The 19,338-nt window shown below is 37.9% G+C and overlaps 1 protein-coding gene across 1 annotated transcript in view; it reads right to left on the bottom strand.

Moving 5' to 3' along the window:
- The window catches only part of SMC3 (structural maintenance of chromosomes 3), a 39,385-nt gene extending 20,330 nt beyond the window's left edge, over window positions 1-19,055 (bottom strand). Inside the window, exons 1-12 of the mRNA XM_038578770.1 lie at window positions 18,899-19,055; window positions 17,883-17,958; window positions 11,330-11,368; window positions 8,930-8,997; window positions 7,233-7,304; window positions 6,796-6,875; window positions 6,447-6,525; window positions 4,269-4,386; window positions 2,714-2,889; window positions 1,620-1,700; window positions 1,229-1,393; window positions 805-926 (exon numbers count right to left, since the gene is read on the bottom strand). Of these exons, the coding sequence (XP_038434698.1) occupies window positions 805-926; window positions 1,229-1,393; window positions 1,620-1,700; window positions 2,714-2,889; window positions 4,269-4,386; window positions 6,447-6,525; window positions 6,796-6,875; window positions 7,233-7,304; window positions 8,930-8,997; window positions 11,330-11,368; window positions 17,883-17,958; window positions 18,899-18,913 (1,091 nt within the window). The 5' untranslated portion in view covers window positions 18,914-19,055. The remainder of the gene's footprint in view (window positions 1-804; window positions 927-1,228; window positions 1,394-1,619; window positions 1,701-2,713; window positions 2,890-4,268; window positions 4,387-6,446; window positions 6,526-6,795; window positions 6,876-7,232; window positions 7,305-8,929; window positions 8,998-11,329; window positions 11,369-17,882; window positions 17,959-18,898) is intronic.
- Window positions 19,056-19,338: the final 283 nt, after the last annotated feature.

Raw genomic sequence — 19,338 nt, 5'->3', positions numbered from 1 at the left:
AGACATTTCTAACTCCTTACAATAAATGATACTACCAAGGTTAAAAGGCAAGAGAAAGGGCAGCCCAGGTGGCACAGCGGTTTAGCGCTGCCTTTGACCCAGGGGGTGATCCTGGAGACCCGGGACTGAGTCCCGCATTGGACTTCTCCCTCTGTGTCTCTGCCTCTCTCTCTCTGTCTCTCTCATGAATAAATAAAGTCTTAAAAAAAAAAAAAAAAAAAAGGGCAAGAGAAAGACAAAACATTTACAATATATAGAATACTAGAATAAATACAGATTACAAACAACCCTAATCAAACAATAGGAAAAGTATCAGACAAAAATGGGCAAAGGAAATAATTTACTAAAACAGATACTGGTAGCATAAAAACATAATGCACTAAACCATGAAATCAGCAAAGTTGTCATGTTCAATTTACAGACACTAAAATGTCCAGATGTTAAAACAACAATGAAAAAAGGAAAAAGGGTGAAACAGAGCAAGATGTTATGTTGGTTTAATAAAAAAAAAAAAAAGAACAACAAATCCATGTTTTCAAAAGCCCAACATCTAGGCAAGTTATTTAACGTACCAGAGCCTTGAGTTTGTTGAACTTACACTGAGGATGTGAATCTCTTAGGGCTTCTGAGTGAAAAAAATGTATATGATGTATATACAGTAATGCTTGGCCCACAGTAGCTGTTTAACATAGACTATTACTTTGAAACTGGATTTAACTTTTGCTCTGTGTCTTAATTCATAACTATTTAGCTTTCACAGAAAAACTACATAGAAAGTTAGAAATGGTAAAAGAAATCCCAGACCTAGCAATTCCTCGCTCTTCTTTTTCTTTCACACTGTTGAATTTAGGTTCTGTTTCTGCCAGTTCTTTCTGCTTCTCTTCTATTTTTTCAAGTAGCTTCTGCCTCTCTTTTAATAAGCGTTTCTGTAAATAAAGCAGGGTAAGTAAAAATGCAATCTTAAAAATTTCTGCTTAAGTCTAGCATAAAATATTTTCTCATGAAAAAAAATTGATGAGAAAACTGATCCTGCAACACAAAACTAACTTTTAAATGAAAGAAACAGGACACAGTACTGAGCTGCTACATGAGTAGAAATTATTTTAATGTGCCAGATCTTTTTCAAAAATTTAAAATCATGTACCCCCATGACAGAAGGCATGGTCTTTTGCAATTCCTATTCAGCTTTAACATTTATAAGTCTTTCATTTTTAGCATTTTAACTTACCCTTTGTTCACTATTGCCTGCCAGTTCATCTTGTAAATCTTTGGCTTTAAGCTCCAACTTAGTCCTCTGCTTAATTTGTTCTTGCCTTTCAGCGCTGAGCTGCTCCTTTTCTTCTTTCATAGCTGAAATTTTTGTTTTCAATTCTCTAACTTGGCGCTCAATATCCTAGTCAAGTATCAAACAAATGAATCAAACAATTAGAAGTGGAACAGCAGAGTTTCTATTAGTTCTGTCCTTTTTTCCCTTCATTTACAAGTTCAGTACTATTCTGTCTTTCTAATACTCAATCCCAGTAACACCTGTTTGAAGTTTCCACTCCCTAATTCTGGTACAAAAGGATTTACTGTGGTCAAAAAATGTAAGTCAACATAAGCCTCGTTTATAATCTTACCTCCATCTTATCTCTTGCATCCTGCTGGGCATCTCTTAATTGTCTGGATTTTTCTCCACTAGTCTCTCGCTTAGCAGAAAGCTGAGGGGGACAAAAAGCTGTAAGTTCTAACTCACTTTGTATTTAATATGTCATAACGTAGCAGAATTTTAAAATATCTGCTAAAATAAAATCATTCACTTGAAGAGGCTTTTATTTATTATTTTTTTTTTTTTAGTAGTTTTAAATGGAAAGCTCCTATAGTTTTAAATATTACCTAAAACAAATTAACAAATTTTTGGACAAAAGGTTGGCAATACAAAAAAAAAAAAAAAAATCAGCAATACTAATTACAAAATACTTTTTTTTTAAGATTTTATTTATTCACGAGAGACACAGAGAGGCATAGGCAGAGGGAGAAACAACAAAAATACATACTAAAAAGCCCAAAAAAAATTCATGAAGCTTTTTTTTTTTTTAATTTTTATTTATTTATGATAGTCACACAGAGAGAGAGAGAGAGAGGCAGAGACACAGGCAGAAGGAGAGGCAGAGACACAGGCAGAGGGAGAAGCAGGCTCCATGCACCGGGAGCCTGACGTGGGATTCGATCCCGGGTCTCCAGGATCACGCCCTGGGCCAAAGGCAGGCGCTAAATCGCTGCGCCACCCAGGGATCCCCGAAGCTTTTTTTTTTTATAAAGTAAACTCCACCCCCAACATGGGGCTTAAACTCATGACCCTAGTACCAAGAGTCCCATATTCCACTGACTGAGCCAGCCAGGCACCCCTTCATGAAGCTTTTATTTTTTTTTCCTTTTTTTTTTTTTTCATGAAGCTTTTAAAGGTGGCTTCCCTCATCTTGGTTTGCACTGCACCACCACCTGATTATATTTCAGACACAACTATAGCAAGGACCATACAGGTCTAAGGACTTTCCTTGGAATAAACTGAACGAAACTGAACGAACAATTTTACTGACCAATGATTTCACTAAGAGGTTTAAAATTCTTTAAGTTTCTATTTAAAAATCATTGAAAAATAGAAATATAAAATGAGCTTAACATATAAAACAAACTAAAATCTCTCTGAATTTAAGTGACAAAGTTCTTTTACCTCATCAAGTTTAGCACGAGTCTCGTTAAGTTCCTGGTTGTAAATGGTATATTCCAAGGCTCGTCTCATTTTATCCCACTTCTGATACTGAGCTAGTTCTTCCTTTTCTTCCTCTAAGGTATGTAATCTCTCTTCAATGTATTTTAACAACTCATTGATTTTTTCCCGTTTACCCTCTTAAAAAGAAATGAGAGAGGGGCGAAGAAGTTGAATAAAACTTTTATGTAAATAATTTTCTTCAAATATGCTAGGAGTTAAAATTAATCTTAAGAACTATAGCTTAATATGATAGTATGTGACAACCAAATCTAAGATACTAAAATGACACGATGCTTTATTATGAAAAGCATCAGAGAATAAAGTTACACATGGTGACACTTTTTAATTTTATAACTCTAAGTTTTTCCCCTCTTCTCCCCTTTCATCTATTTCACCCATCTTCCCCCTGCACCACCACCACCCTGGCAACCACCAGTTTGTTCTCTGTATTTATGAGTCCGTTTCTGTTTTGTTTGTTTGCTTGGTTTAAGATTCCAAATGTAAGTGGAATCCTGTATTTGCCGTTCTCTGATTTATTTTACTCAGCACAATACCCCTCTAGATTCATCCAGGTTGTCACAAACGGCAATATCTCATTTTTTAAAAAGTGAGTAATATTCCACTGTATACATATACCATATCTTCTTTATCCATTCATCTGTTGATGGAAACTTAAGTTGCTTCTACCTCTTGGCTACTGTTAAGTAATGCTACAAGGAACATATGGTCCATATGTATCTTTTCGAATCAGTACTTACTAGCTCTTATGCTACATTTGTTTAAGGGCCTCAGTTTGAACGTCCTTTAAAGGCAACTGTGCCTTCCCACATCATTTAAAAAAAACCTCCAAAAACCCTACTAACATCATTAATGTCATCGATTTTCAACTTTTATAGTAACAGCATTATCTGTAACTGCCATATACAGAACACCCCCTATATTCCAATCATGAAGCTACTTTGCTCCTCTACTCACCACCATGAACTATGAAAAAGAATTTTACATATGGAGAGGTTTTAGATCAGAAAGATCAAGTCTAAAGTCACAGTATCAGTTAATTATTATTAGTCAGATTTTTGAACTCAGGACTGACTCTAAAATGTGACAGAACACAGCACTTGAACAACAAAGTAGGGTTTTTATAATACATGTACTAAAGGAAAATTCTAAGTTCAAAGTGTTGAACTTGCTCCTAAACAACTTAAAACCTAATGCCAACTGATACTCCCAGCAATTTTTCTTGAGGATTGCATCCAAATCTGTTACCTTACTAACAATGAGGATGGTAAAGGCACAAAATAGTTGACCTACAAAGGCATTACTATCTAACAGCAATTCTTTATTTAAAGAGAGAAATTACTGGAAATCTCAAACCTTAAAGTGTAACAAACTAATTATCTCTCCATTCAGTGCAAAAGCAAATTATCAAACTGTATACTCCTGAGAATAGAATTCCTTTCAATATAATAACACAACAAAATAATTTATAATAAAGGGCAGAATCACATTTCTTTACCTGTTTCTTTCATTAGAGATATACTTTCTTCTTTTCGTTCATCATATACTCTAGTACCAGCTACTTCTCTTAATAGTTTTAGTCTCTGAGAATCCGGTGCTGTGGCCATCTGGTTGATCTAAAATTTTTAGAAAAATAATTATGACATAGCTACACACTGTTCTTTAAGAATGCTACCTTTATTTATTTTTTTTAGAACACTACCTTTAAAGAGTATCCACATGCTGAGTTTTAAGTACCACTTCAAGAATTTAATTTGTACAGTGCATATACCCACATATCTATATCCTTTATTAAATGAAATTTATCAAATGAAAATCCAAATAGAATTGATCCATTCATAAGTCGAATTTATGAATAAAACTCTAAATTAAAAATGAAGAACATTCCATTACCATATTTTTTCTAAGTCAACATGATAAGGTATAAAAGATGAACTCCACTCTAAAAGAACAAAGTATTTTTACAAGAGGGAAGCTATTGTGCTACATTAAAAAACTATAATGGGGGATCCCTGGGTGGCGCAGCGGTTTGGCGCCTGCCTTTGGCCCAGGGCGCGATCCTGGAGACCCGGGATCGAATCCCACGTCGGGCTCCCGGTGCATGGAGCCTGCTTCTCCCTCTGCCTGTGTCTCTGCCTCTCTCTCTCTCTCTGTGACTATCATAAATAAATAAAATTAAAAAATAAATAAATAAATAAATAAAAAATAAAAATAAAAAACTATAATGGTATTATCAAAAATTTAACAGGGACATCTCGGTAGCTCAGTTGGTTGAGCATCCAACCCTTGGTTTTAGCTCAGGTCATGATCTCAGGGTTGTGAAATCAAACCCTGCATCTATCTCCCCACTCAGTGTCGAGTTGGCTTAAGATTCCCTTTCTTGGGGCAGCCCCGGAGGCTCAGCGGTTTAGCGCCGCCTTCAGCCCAGGGCCTGATCCTGGAGACCCGGGATCGAGTCCCACATCAGGCTCCCTGCATGGAGCCTGCTTCTCCCTCTGCCCGTGTCTCTGCCTCTCTCTCTCTGTGTGTCTCTCATGAATAAATAAATAAAATCTTAAAAAAGAGAAGACTCAGATAAATGATCTTTCACAATCAGCCTTTTATAGAAATTCCTTGCTTATAAAGATGGTCTTTTCAAAAACTTGTTCTGCATTTCCCAAATGTGAAACACCACACTCATCCTAATCACTTCTCCTAAATGCTACCTTTCCAACACATATCTAAAAATCCTTCAATATGAAATAAGTGGTTATTTAAAAAGAACTTTCCTGGGACACCTGGGTGGCTCTGGTTCAGCAGTTGAGCATCCACCTTTGGCTGAGGGTGTGATCCCGGGTCAGGGGATCGAGTCCCACATCGGGCTCCTTCTGAGGAGCCTGCTTCTCCCTCTGCCTGTGTCTCTGCCTCTGCCTCTCTCTCTCATGAATAAATAAAATCTTAAAAAATAAAATAAAAATAAAAAGAACTTTCCTTTAGTCCAAAAACCTACTACAACAAACTATGAGAACACTGCAGGGTATGTTTTTAAAAAAGAAATCAGCTACAGTTTAAAGTATGTGAGGAGACAGTAGAAAGTATATTACTAAAAACTATAATAAATATAACTCTACAAGAAAAAATAATATGTGGCATTATGGTAGATTTCTGGAAATGTAAGCTTTTTACCATTTCAGTTCTGTGATATGTTAAGTAACAGAGTTATTAATTTTAGGAAGTAATTTTTTTAGTGTTATTTTTAAAGAATTTCTATAGTATATATTTTTTAAAGCAGGCTCCATGCCCAGCATGCAGAGCTTGTATTCACAATCCTGAGATCAAGACCTGACCTAACATCAAGAGTCAGATGCTTAGCCAACTGGATCTACCCAGGTGCTCCTCTATAATATTCTTAAAAATGATCATTTTGACTTTCACAAATCAAAAATGCCTTCCAGTACAGTACAACTTATTAAGAGATATAGGCAAAGAAAACAAGATCCAACTGCTGAAATGATTCTATCCTACTACACAATAGATGTACTTTGCAGTCACATAAAAGGTAATAAATCAATGAAAACAAGACAGTAAGGTCCATTTTTCATTCAATTTAATCCCTAAAACTATGCCAAGTTCATCATTCAAGTGAATACACTCAAGAGAACAAATTCTATAAAACAAGGACATACAATTTTTTTACCTTTCCTTGTTTTACAATATAGTAAGGATTGCTTCGAGAAAAACCAGCACTTTCCAGGAGATTCATCACATCATTTTTCCTATCAATAAACATTGAAAAAAAAATTCAGATAAATAACCCAACAATAAGCAAAAACATAAAGGCAGACTCTTGAGTTAAGGGGCATGAGGGAGTATAGTCATTAAATAAACCATCTATTCTATCAAGCCTCAGATAATCCTGAATCTTAAGTTAATGCTCTAAATACTGGTTTGTTGAACATGAGGCATATAACCCATATAACGCGGCAAATAAAATACTTTTACTCCTGTGAAAGACATTAAAACGTAAAAAAAAAAAAAATGCTTACGTGACCATTTTCTTGTCTAAGAAATACTGATCCTTTTTGGCACCAATAACTCTTCTAAGTGAAACTTCTTCTTTATCGATCTAAGAAAAAATGTAAAAGCCTAAAGTTAATCTCACAGTAAAAATGGAAAACTCTTTATTTAATAAGGTCATTCTAGAGTCCCTAGTAATTATTTTGAAACTTATTTCTCAGTAAAGATATGCTATGAATATCAATTCTATGACAGACATTTTCTCACAATAGCTTATACACTCCCATCAGTTTACTAGAATGTTCATTATAATTTTAAGACAAAATTAGTATGTAAACTGTATAGCTATTTTAGCATAAACTATAAGAGTTTAAGTACAGTTATAAATGTTTCAAAGCTTGTAAGAAAATTAGTTGCATCAATAAAATTCTCAACATTATTACTGGGGGAAAAAGCCATTACTCACGGGCAACCGGTTGTCCGAATTATCAAAAATAATCTCCACAAAAGCAGAAATGACACGAGGACCAGTACCCTCCTAAAACATGCAAACAAATTTGTCATTTATGTGATATTTTCACAACCTTTATCTTTTTCTTCTCTAAATACTTTTTAAAGTTTAGTGCATGATAACAAGCCTAATTCAATAGAGAAAAATTTCTAACAGACGGGTATTTATCCTTCTTGTCAAAAGAGCAAAGATACTGGATTAGGATAACACCACTTTTCAACCAAATGGTTAGATTCTAACTAAAAACATGAGAACTATGCAAGAGATATCAAAGTCAGATATATTTAGGTCTTGTTCTGAAGACCACTTTATTAGAACATACATGCCCATGTAATTCTACTTATTTGCTAGTATCTACAACACTTTGAGGTTTTTCTCTTACAGACTCAATGCTGGAAAGGAACCCTAATAAAGTATATAATTACTAGAACTCAGCTTTCTTAAACACTTAATTTGCAATACACTACATAATTTTAAATCTGCCATGAAGAGACACACATTTAACATGTGTCACATATAGATCAATTTATGACCCAGGCACTTCGATACCAAGTCCAGATAATTTCCAGATTTTATTAAAAATTTTTTAAAGATTTTTTTAAAAGATTTTATTTATTTATTCATAGAGACACAGAGAGAGAGAGAGAGGCAGAGACACAAGCAGAGGGAGAAGCAGGCTCCATGCAGAGCCTGACGTGGGACTCGATCCAGGATCTCCAGGATCACGCCATCGGGGCTGCCCCCTTTTTAAAGATTTTATTCATTTATTCATGGAAGACAGAGAGAGAGAGAGAGAGAGAGAGGCAGAGACATAAGCAAGGGAGAAGCAGGCTCCATGCAGGGAGCCTGATGCAGGACTTAATATTGGGACTCCAGGATCATGAGGTTACTCTTTCAATATCAATCTTAGAAACCTAAATATATATCTATCTACAAGGTAACCAACTCTGGTTACTAGGCTAAAAATTCAAATTTAAGAGGGAAAATAAAAGATAATGGTTAAAAAACAAACACCTTCCTGTGAGAGACTCTGTTGAGGTATATTAAGGAATTTCACTTTCTGCTCTTATAACTAATTATAAGCCATATTAAAACCAAAAAGAAATTTTATCATTAGTATAGCCTTTTGTAATTTTTTAATCCTGAAATTTTAGTTCTTATTCATAATTATCCAATGAAAAATTCTAACAATTTTCTTTACTATAATTATGCTTATCTTCCATATTGGAAAATCCTCTTACCATTTAACTTAAAAATATGGCCCAAAATAAAACAAGTATGTTGCTTAGTTTGCAATGGTCGTTTCTCTAATGTTCCCAATTCTGGTTCTAAGTCTCAAAGTTCTTAATTCCCAATCTCAAACTCTTTTTTCTCCTCAGCAAACCTGCTTCTGAGCATTACCAGACCATACTCCCTAATAAAGTATAGGGAAGACATAACCATCTATAGAAAATTTCCTTACTATTATAAAAAAATTAGACCTTTATCATGCACTAATATAGCAAATTCCAAAGAATACATACCCTTAAGAGACACCGTATCATATTTACAAAGGATCTGAAAGCTTGAACAAATGATTTTATTTACCAGAATTGATAACATAGTTTAAAAAATACATACTATCAATAACATCTCAAAGCAATTTCACTCACATGCAACAAAGCCAATCGCTGTTCTGGACGAAGATGACTGAACTCATCACTAAGAACAAACTGAATTGCTACAAATACAAAAACATAACTATTAGTACAGTCTAAAAGAATGCCTTATTTATAACTCCCCATAACTTCTATCATGTAATGAACAAGGCAGATAAAGCAGATTATCTCTTCTATATATGCAGAAAATTTGCCTGTACTTCAGACTAATTAGCTTAGAAATGATAAAATACTAAGGAGTTCCCACTGAAACACTTAAAGAAAAAGGGAACACTGAGATAACAAAAAGAGAGAAGCAAACCAGAGTCTCTTAATCAAAGTATACACTGAGTGGTTTTAAAACTTTGTTTTTAACCCACCAGATATAAATAATATACATCAAAATATTTTTTCTTTCTTTTTCGTCAAAATATTTATTAACAAAACAGGATATATTCCTACAATATCCTTAACCATATACTTTTTTTGTCAAAAGAAATAGAACTAAGTGGGAAATACAGGGAAATATTTCAGATTCCCACCTTCTACTGCACTGTTTGCACTGCCCTTATCTTCTGTATGAAGAAGCCATTCCTGCCTCTATACAGAGTACCTAACTGGACCACCCTGCCCTAGAAATGAAACTCTACTCAGCTGTCCTATTTCCAGTCCACCCAAGAGACCTTTGACATTCTAAGAGTTGAGTGTGCATTTATGAATGTGTATACTGAGGGTGGAGGTGGACTGGTTATCTTTTATAACCACCTCGGGAGGATACATTCAAATTGCGTTCACTCCCCTAGAGATTACAAAATACTTCTACTCCAATCCCACTCTCTTACCATCACTAAATTACAACAACTGAAGGGCTATTGATTTGTGAGCACAGAAAGGATAGAACCTTTGTTCTTAAGCTCCCCACTTTTCCTCAAGGACTACTCAACTAAGAGGTTCAAATTTTTCAACTTACTTCTTCTATAGTCCAAAACTGTTAAAATGTTTTTTTTTTCCCTCTCTCTGAAAGATTTGCTAACAGAGGCACTATGATACTTAAATTCAGTTTTTTAAAGACTTGAGAGAGAGAGAAACAGAGAGAGCGTGGGTGGGGAAGGGCAGACAAGAGTCTCAAGTGGACTCCCCACTGAATGTAGAGGCTGACACAGGGTTTGATCCCATGACCTGAGCTGAAACCAAGAGTTGGATGATTAACCAACTGAGCCACCCAGGTGCCCCACTTAAATGTATTTTATCTTTAGAATTTTCAAAGCTATTTAACTATCATCAAATTAACAATCCTTGTTGAGTCTGTAATTTTTTATACCCCATCATTCGTAAGAATGATTTAGAGAACATTTTTTTAGAAGATGAAACTTGACTGGCTCAGTCAATAGAGCACGTGACTCTTCATTCTGGAAAATGATTTCAAGCCCTATAATGGGTATAAAGCTTCCTTACTTAGTAAATAAATAAATGAAACAGAAAAATGAAACATTTTCTAAATCAATATTAACTATTCTATTGTATTTACACTTTTATATATGGGCTTTGCAACATTTAAATACTGAACTCAAGTTTAAAAAGTACTTCCATTGGTATTATTTCAGGACTCTCACAACCCATCAAAGTAGGCAGGTCTAACACCGGTTTGATTTTTTTTAATTATTTATTTATTCCTGAGAAACAGATAGAAGCAGAGACACAGGCAGAGGGAGAAGCAGGCTCCATGTAGGGAGCCCAATGCAGGATCTGATCCCGGGTCTCCAGGATCACGCCCTGGGCTGAAGGCGGCACTAAACCACTGAGCCACCCAGGCTGCCCTCTAACACCTTTTTTTTTTTTAAATTTTATGTATTTATTCATAGAGACAGAGAGAGAGAAAGAGAGGCAGAGACACAGGCAGAGGGAGAAGAAGGCTCCATGCAGGGAACCCGACATGGGACTCGATCTCGGTCTCCAGGATCACACCCCAGGCTGCAGGTGGCGCTAAACTGCTGCGCCACGGGGGCTGCCCTAACACCTGTTTTTAAAGTGCAAAGAGTAACACCTGTTTTTAAAGTGCAGAATACCTTAGATTGTATTGCCCAGTCTCTCAGCTAATTAATCAGTGGTTATAGAGTAGAACTCAGATCATTATATTCACCCTATACACTAAGCTACTACCCTATATGAAGCATTTCTGGAGTTTCATGCAGACATAACCTCAGAAAATCAATTTTTCCAAGTACCACACTCAGCATGGAGCCCAATGAGGAGCTTGAACTGATGACCCTGAGATCAAGACCTGAGCTAAGATCAAGAACTGGATGCTTAACTAACTGGGCCACCAAGACGACCCTCAGAAAACCAATTTTTAAAATAAACTACCTGAAGATGCCCAGGTCTTAACATATTTAGAATTTAAAAAACAATACCTACCATAAAAAAAGTTACTCTTTCCAGATCCATTTCTGCCCACTATAAAATGTCAAAAAATACATGTTACATTGCATATAAACCAGTAAAATTAAAATTTTACTAAAGTTTTAAAGTATTAAGAAGTTTATATTCCATTTTCTAACTTAACATCTTATTTTTTTTTTTTTTTTTTTTTTTTAATTTATTTATGATAGTCACAGAGAGAGAGAGAGAGGCAGAGACACAGGCAGAGGGAGAAGCAGGCTCCATGCACCGGGAGCCTGATGTGGGATTTGATCCCGGGTCTCCAGGATCGCGCCCTGGGCCAAAGGCAGGCGCCAAACCGCTGCGCCACCCAGGGATCCCTAACTTAACATCTTAATATACGAAATTAAAAACAAAAGAGTGAACAAAAGAAATCAATAAATAAAAACAGCTTTAATCAACAAATGAGTACAAGTTTTGTATAGACATCAAATGTTTTTTTCCCTTAAATTTATTTCATTGACTCTTTTGCTCTTTCTAATAGTTTAAAATTAAAAGGAATAACCAAATACGTTACCAGGTTTTCACAACTTACATAGACATGTAATTCTATTTTAATTACATATAATGGAGGATTTTTTTTAATATTGTATTTATTTATTCATGAGAAACACAGAGAGAGAGAGAGAGAGGCAGAGACACAGGCAGAGGGAGAAGCAGGCTCCATGCAGGGAGCCTGACGTGGGACTCAATCCTGGGTCTCCAGGATCAGGCCCTGGGCTGAAGGTGGCGCTAAACCACTGAGCCACCCGGGGTGCCCTATAATGGAGTATTTTTAACATTCTAAAGATTCACATGTTGCTGAAATTTTTTAATACTTAAATAATTTCAAATTCTCAAACTATATGCATATTTAAGTACTTATGACCAGCCCTATAGATCATGTATAATCTCAGAATCATAAAACTACAAAAAAGTATAAGGCATTTTTTTAACTACCTGAATTCAGAATTAAACAATTCTAAAAAACAAAACAAAACAAAAACAAAAACAAAAATTCTATACTTAAAGATACCAAATGTTTCAGATTTAATGAATTCATTTGAATTTTGCTGTTCAGTAAAATTCTCATTGAGTCAAACTATCCCAATCTCTCTCATCTTGACCAAAATACCCTAAACAAATTAGCCCTTACAGTTACCACCTTTAATGCAAAATAAAGTCTTAAAAAATCATTTCTGTTATGCAAGAAAGTAATGAACTGCTTTTAAAAAAAGACATGACAGAGAAGCCAGCTTAAAAAAGATTTCCACTGGCTTAATCTAGGACCATTTCAGCATCAAAATAATTAGATGAATTATAAATTTGTACTGGAGGGAAATCATCCATGATTCAATGCTGATAATAAAATGACAAATAAATAGCTAAGAAAGGAGAACTGCTCACAGAACACCACACAGTAAATGTGAAAGGAGTGCTAGAAATGGAAAATCATTTTGTAACCATCAGAATAAAGGCAATTATTATCAATGAATGCTAAATCTAGGGAGAAATTTTGATAAGGAGCACAATATTTGCAAGTGTTTCTCATTCTTATACTATTTATTAGTTGCAAGGGAAAAAAACACTATACAGTAGAAAAACTAGATAACTACCTAGACTGGGTGATCAAAAGTAACACAACTTAAAAAGAAGCAGAATGTCTTTACCTACAGATGTAAAATCCTCAGAACACATCATTTATGTAGTTTTTTTTTAAAAAAGGTTTTATTTTTATTTATTCATGAGAGACACAGAGAGGCAGAGACATAGAGAGAGCCAGATGCGAGACTTGATCCCAGGATCACAATCTGAACCAAAGGCAGATGCTCAATCACTGAGCCACCCAGGTGCCCTTATGTAGTAGTTTTTAAAAACAATGTTATAAAAAACAGAGAAAGGCTGTGGATATGATCCAGATTAAAGGAGACTGAAGAGATATGACAACTGAATGCCATACCTGACCCTAAAGTAGATCTTGTACTGGAGGAGGAAAAAATATAAAGAACGTTTTTGGGTCAATCAGTATTACTGGAAAATGAAGAGATTATTTTATTAATGACAAATTTACTGAAGTTGATAACTGTACTGTGTTTACGTAAGAAAATATCCCTATTCTTAGAAAGTATACATTGAAGTCAAAGGTAAAGGACCATGACCTACATAATTTACTCTAAGAAAAAAAAAAGTGTGAGAGGGAGTGCAAATGATAAAGGAAGGAAAATGTTAACAGGCAGATTTAGGGTAAAGGAGGCAGGAATATTATCCGTACTGTTCCTATTTATACAACTTTTCTGTAAACGTGAAATTCTCTAAATAGAAGTTTAAAAAGATAATTTATCATTAAAAGAATTACATACAGTTCAAACCATAACCTACTCACAAGTAACTTAAAATTTTTAAACTTCCCTTTAAGAATTACTCCTACCCACAGAGTGGAAGACTAGAATGTTTAATATTCAGGACTCATTCTTAAAAGATATTCAAGGGATCCCTAGGTGGCACAGTGGTTTAGCGCCTGCCTTTGGCTCAGGGCGCAATCCTGGAGACTCGGGATCGAATCCCACGTCAGGCTCCCGGTGCATGGAGCCTGCTTCTCCCTCTGCCTGTGTCTCTGCCTCTCTCTCTCTGTGTGACTATCATAAATAAATGAAAAAAAAAATTAAAAAAAATAAAAGATATTCAAGACTTAAATAGAAAAAAAATAGATTACTGACATATTACACTACAGGCTCATTTTTATTTAAAAAGATTTATGAAGATGTACACCAAGACTGAAGGGCTACTGAGATAGGTCTAGTTTATATATGCCCCAGATTCACCTGCCCCAATCCAAGTCTTGGCTGCCTGTCAATGGAGAGGCTCAGTATTCCACTACCTTAGGTTGTTTCAGCCTGCCCTGGGTACGTACTGAGATCAGATTTGCGAAAACCCAAAGGAGGCTATAGTTCCCTGACTACTTCAGGGGCATTAGTTCCCAGAGTAACACAACCCAAAAGCATGGGGGGTAAACTTTGACGAATCAGAGACAAGAACTAGAAGACAAAACCCTCTCCATTATTTTCCCATATGATCTTTCCCACACACAGTAGGTTCACAAAGTCTATCTGGAAGTTATCTAATTTGACCACAAACCAGCTGTGCCTTCTTTATAAAGCCGTAACCAGCTTTGCCCCTTTCTCGTGCCCTAAGACTTCATTCCTATTAAAGCCTTATTAATAGCTGAGTGGGCCTTGGACTGAGGACTACAGTTTATAGCTTTTTCCCATTTAGCTTTTAAGCTCTTCTATAATACTCTATAATTAATATGTATTTCTTTTGTTAAAAAGCTACAGAAAAGGTAACTTTAAAAAGGTACATGCTTGATACATTCAAACATTTATTCAAGGGATTCAAACATCAAACATCAACATAAGAGGGATCTGCCTTCCAATCTTTCTTAAGGTCAAAATCATTAATCAAAGTAGTAATGCTTTCACAGGATATTTTTCATGTTAATCTCAGTCTATACTACTTCAGGTCTTTCTTATATTATCAAGGTACTGGCTGTCATTCATTCATTCATGACAAAGAAAGAGGCAGAGACACAGGCAGGAGGGACTCAATCCCAAATCCCACAATCAAGACCTGAGCCGAAGGCAGACGCTCAACCACTGGGCCACCCAGGTGTACCAAGATCCTTTTTTTTTTTTTAAGTTTTGTTTTGTTTTTTAAAGATTTTATTTATTCATGAGAGACACAGAGAGAGAGGCAGAGACACAGGCAGAGGGAGCCTGACGTGGGACTCCATCCCAGGACTCCAGGAACATGCCCTGGGCTAAAGGCAGGCACTAAACCGCAGACCCACCCAGGCATCCCTCAAGGTACTGTGTTTTTTTTGTTTGTTTGTTTTAAGATTTTATTTATTTGTTCATGAGAAACCAAGAGAGAGCAGCAGAGACACAGGCAGAGGGAGAAGCAGGCTCCATACAGGGAGCCTGACGTGGGACTCGATCCAGGGACTCCAGGATCACGCCCTGGGCTGAAGGCGGCGCTAAATCGCTGAGTCACCCAGGCTGCCCAAGGTATTGGTTTTTAAACACGTTTAAGGGGGATCCCTTGGTGGCTCAGCCATTTAGCACCTGCCTTCGGCCCTGGTGTGATCCTGGAGTCCCGGGATCGAGTCCCACGTGAGGCTCCCTGCATGGAGCCTGCTTCTTCCTCTGCCTGGGTCTCTGCTTCTATGTCTCATAAAATAAAAAATAAAAAAAATTTTTAATTAAAAAACAAAAAGAAAAACATGTTTAAGCAGTAAAAGACTTGTTAAAATCAAAGAAATAACACTTAGACAATTTCCTCTGTAAGTATTAGCAATCTAATAGCTAAAATAAAAATACTTGATAGATCCTACAGATATACTCATAGGTAATAATGATTTTATAGGAGTATCTTAATAATAAAATTATACCATTGATATAATTAAGATATTCATCTACTTTTAACCTGTAAGTTAAAGAAAAAACATTGATTTTTCCGTTTCTAAAGATTTTCTGATAAAATCAGAAGGCATTTGTAATCAAAATATAGTAAAACACTGGATCGAGCTATCCGTATGGCACACCAATTAAATTAACTATTCAATAGGTACAAGGGGGGGGGAATGTTTTCTTTATTCCCAACTATAAGCTACAAGTCATGTGCTGAGGGTAGGTTTTTTTTTTTGCCCTCAATTTTTTTTTTAAAGATTTTATTTATTTATTCATGACAGTCACACAGAGAGAGGCAGAGGGAGAAGCAGGCTCCACGCAGGGAGCCCGACGTGGGATTCGATCCCAGGTCTCCAGGATCACGCCCTGGGCCAAAGGCAGGCGCCAAACCGCTGCGCCACCCAGGGATCCCGCCCTCAATTTTTCTTAACTGAAGTATAGTTAACATTCTTGCCCTCAATTTTTAAGTTTATTTATTTCTAAATGATGTTCTCCCTTTACTGATCTGTATATGAACCTCACTTATGTTATAGACTGAATTGTGTCACCTCCCTCTCCCCCCACTCCCATTCATATGCTGGAATCCTAATTCCAAATGTGATGGTATTTAGATAGGAGCCTTTGGGAGACAATGAGGTGTGAGGGTGGGGCCTTCATGATGGAATTAGTGTTCTAAAGAGGAAGAGGTAAAGAGAACCAAAGAGGTCATGTGAGCAAGATGATGAAGATGCTGACTCCCAGAATGTGACTATGCTGGCACCCTGATCTTGGGACTTGAGTTTCCAAAACAGAAAATACTGTTACTTAAGTCACCCAGTCTATATAAAATGGTAGGCCTAGCAGTCTGATAAACCAATATATATCCCACAAGAAGGACAACGTATACAAGTTTATTCATCTAGCCTTTAAAAATTCAGCAGAACGTCAGAAAACACTTTTGCTGGCTGTATCAGCAAAAAATGGACACTACCATCCTTAGAGTCTCTTTTTTTTTTTTTAAGATTTTATTCATTTATGCATGAGAGACAGAGAGAGGGGCAGAGACACGGCAGAGGGAGAAGCAGGCTCCATGCAGGGAGCCCAAAATGGGAGTGGATCACAGGTCTCCAAGATCATGCCTCAGGCTGAAGGCGGTGCCAAACTGCTGAGCCACTCAGGCTACCCTCATCCTTAGAGTCTTTAGACTAAATACTGTATTGTAGAACACTAATCATTTTAGCCCTTTACCCTCTTACATATACTTCATTTAATTTTCCCAATAGCCCTATAAGATGGGTATCATTAGCTCCACTTTACAAATGAGAAAACTAAAGTCCCTCAGGGAGTCAAGAATGAAAATGACTGCGCCAGAACTGGGATTTGAAACCTATTCTGTTATGCTCCAAAGTTTATCCTCTTCCCACCAAGCTGGATTGTGGGACCTTAACAATATGACAGAAAAAAAAAATATCTGAGATCTGATTTGTGAATAAATAATGGGTATCTTTGAAATAAGGCAACAGTGGCCTAAATTTTAACTAGGAAATGATATATCAAGAACAGAAAACCTCAAAAGCTAAATTGAGTGTCATTTGCTATAAACAAAGCTCTAACGCACACTTTCACACAACCTACAAGGCTACCCAAATAAGAATGAGTAACTAGTGATTATCTTATGCAAATATTTTATTTTTATTTTATTTTTATATTTTTTTAAATTTTTATTTATTTGATAGCCACAGAGAGAGAGAGAGAGAGAGAGAGGCAGAGACACAGGCAGAGGGAGAAGCAGGCTCCATGCACCAGGAGCCCAACGCGGGATTCGATCCCGGGTCTCCAGGATCGCGCCCTGGGCCAAAGGCAGGTTCCAAACCGCTGTGCCACCCAGGGATCCCTTATGCAAATATTTTAATGTATAAAATAAGCAAACCATCAGTGCTGATAGACATGTTATGTCATATACAAAAAACATGTATTTACTTATGTCATACTCCAAGCCAATTCCTCTTTTCTTAAACCTAAAAGGACAGAATTTTTTTTTTTAAGGACAGAATTTAAATGGTTCTACACCTATAAATCTGAAGTTGTAAGCCATGGATACTTACCAATGACATTATGTTTTGAGCTGAAGGGATCTACAATTGTTTGATCTCTGTAACTCCGAAAACCCTGGATGATAACCTGATAAATAAAAAAAGGCACTTTTCAGGGAACATATACTAAAAGAAGTAACTCCTAAACTAACGTTTCTCCTCGGCACTTCTCTCTTTCTGGCTTCTCCCCTAATGCAAGATAGAAAACTTTCAATTTCATGTAAGAGAAACTCATTCTGGAAAGTGGGGATTAAAAATCCTACAAAAAAACAAAAAACAAAAACACCTGCCGGTTTACTGGTAACCACTGGCACTGTTGGAAACTGTGTCAAGCAGGCGCGCTGGGCTGGCCCCAGTTTTCTTATCCAAAGCGTTTCCCTCAGACTCACTAGCCAAAAAACAAAAACAAAAAAAAAAAAAAAAGCAGACGTTCCAAGAAAGGGATGCTTAAGAGTCCAACACATCCCACAGAGAAACTTCTCCAAGAGCGTGAAGGGCTCGTCTCCGCGGTGGACTGCAGCGCGGGAAGACCACATTTTGACAGAAGTACACAAGTGGACGAGGTGGCGCTACACCTTCCGCGAGGGGGGGCGTCCCCTTCGCGTCTCCCGCAATTCGAGGACAAAGACCCGCGGCTAGGCTGACACCCCAACCCGAGCCGCCCCCCCACCCCCGGCCGAGCAGCGCCGCGGGGCTGAGGCGAGGAGACCACCGCTTCACGCGCCCCCGCCGCGGCCCCCAGCCAGCTCGGCGCCCTCGAGCCCGCCCGCCCTCCAATCCTCCTGGAGCGCCCGCCTCCTCAGGGGAGCGCCCCGCGAGGCGGCCCGCGCTGCAGACCCGCGCCCCAGTTCTCAGGGCCCCGCGTCGCGGGGCGGGGCCTCTCCCCTCCCCCGCAGCCCGCGTTCAGCTCGGGGTCCGCCCTGCCGGGAGGCGGGAGGCGACAGGCCCCGGTCGCCCCGCGACACCCCCGCCTCACGGAGCGGCCCTCCGAGGCCCGTGACGGGGCGGGCGGGACGCACGGACCTCACCTGCTTTATGTACATGATTCCGCGCCCCTCGCCGGGGAGGACTCCTCCGGAGAAGCGACAGCGCGGTCGTGGGGTCCAGTGAGACGCCTACGAGACCCCTCCCCCAAGGCGCCGCTCGCCCCGCTCCAGCCAAACAAAATGGCGGCGCCCGTGGAGGCGGAGTCCGCGCCTTGGGCGGAACCATTCTCTCGGCCCCTACAGAGCGTAGGGGGCGTCGGGGTCTGGTCTTCTCTTTCTTTTTGTCCAAAGGAGCCTTACACGGCGTCCCTAAGTGGATTTCATTTGATTGTTGAGTCTGTAGCTGAAATTCTCCTGAAAATTAGTCGGAAGCTTCGTTCGGAAAAGCCTTGTGCGTGAGGTTGGCCCGTGTTCCCTCCGAGCGCGGAGCCAATGGTTGCGTCCACAAGGGGCGAAAGGTTCGGCGCCAAAGGCAAGAGTGA

This window comes from Canis lupus, chromosome 28 (assembly GCF_011100685.1).
Source record: "Canis lupus familiaris isolate Mischka breed German Shepherd chromosome 28, alternate assembly UU_Cfam_GSD_1.0, whole genome shotgun sequence".
Taxonomy (NCBI): Eukaryota; Metazoa; Chordata; class Mammalia; order Carnivora; family Canidae; genus Canis; species Canis lupus.
Note: the sequence above shows the minus strand (reverse complement) of the source record. Positions and strands in the feature narration are given on the sequence as shown.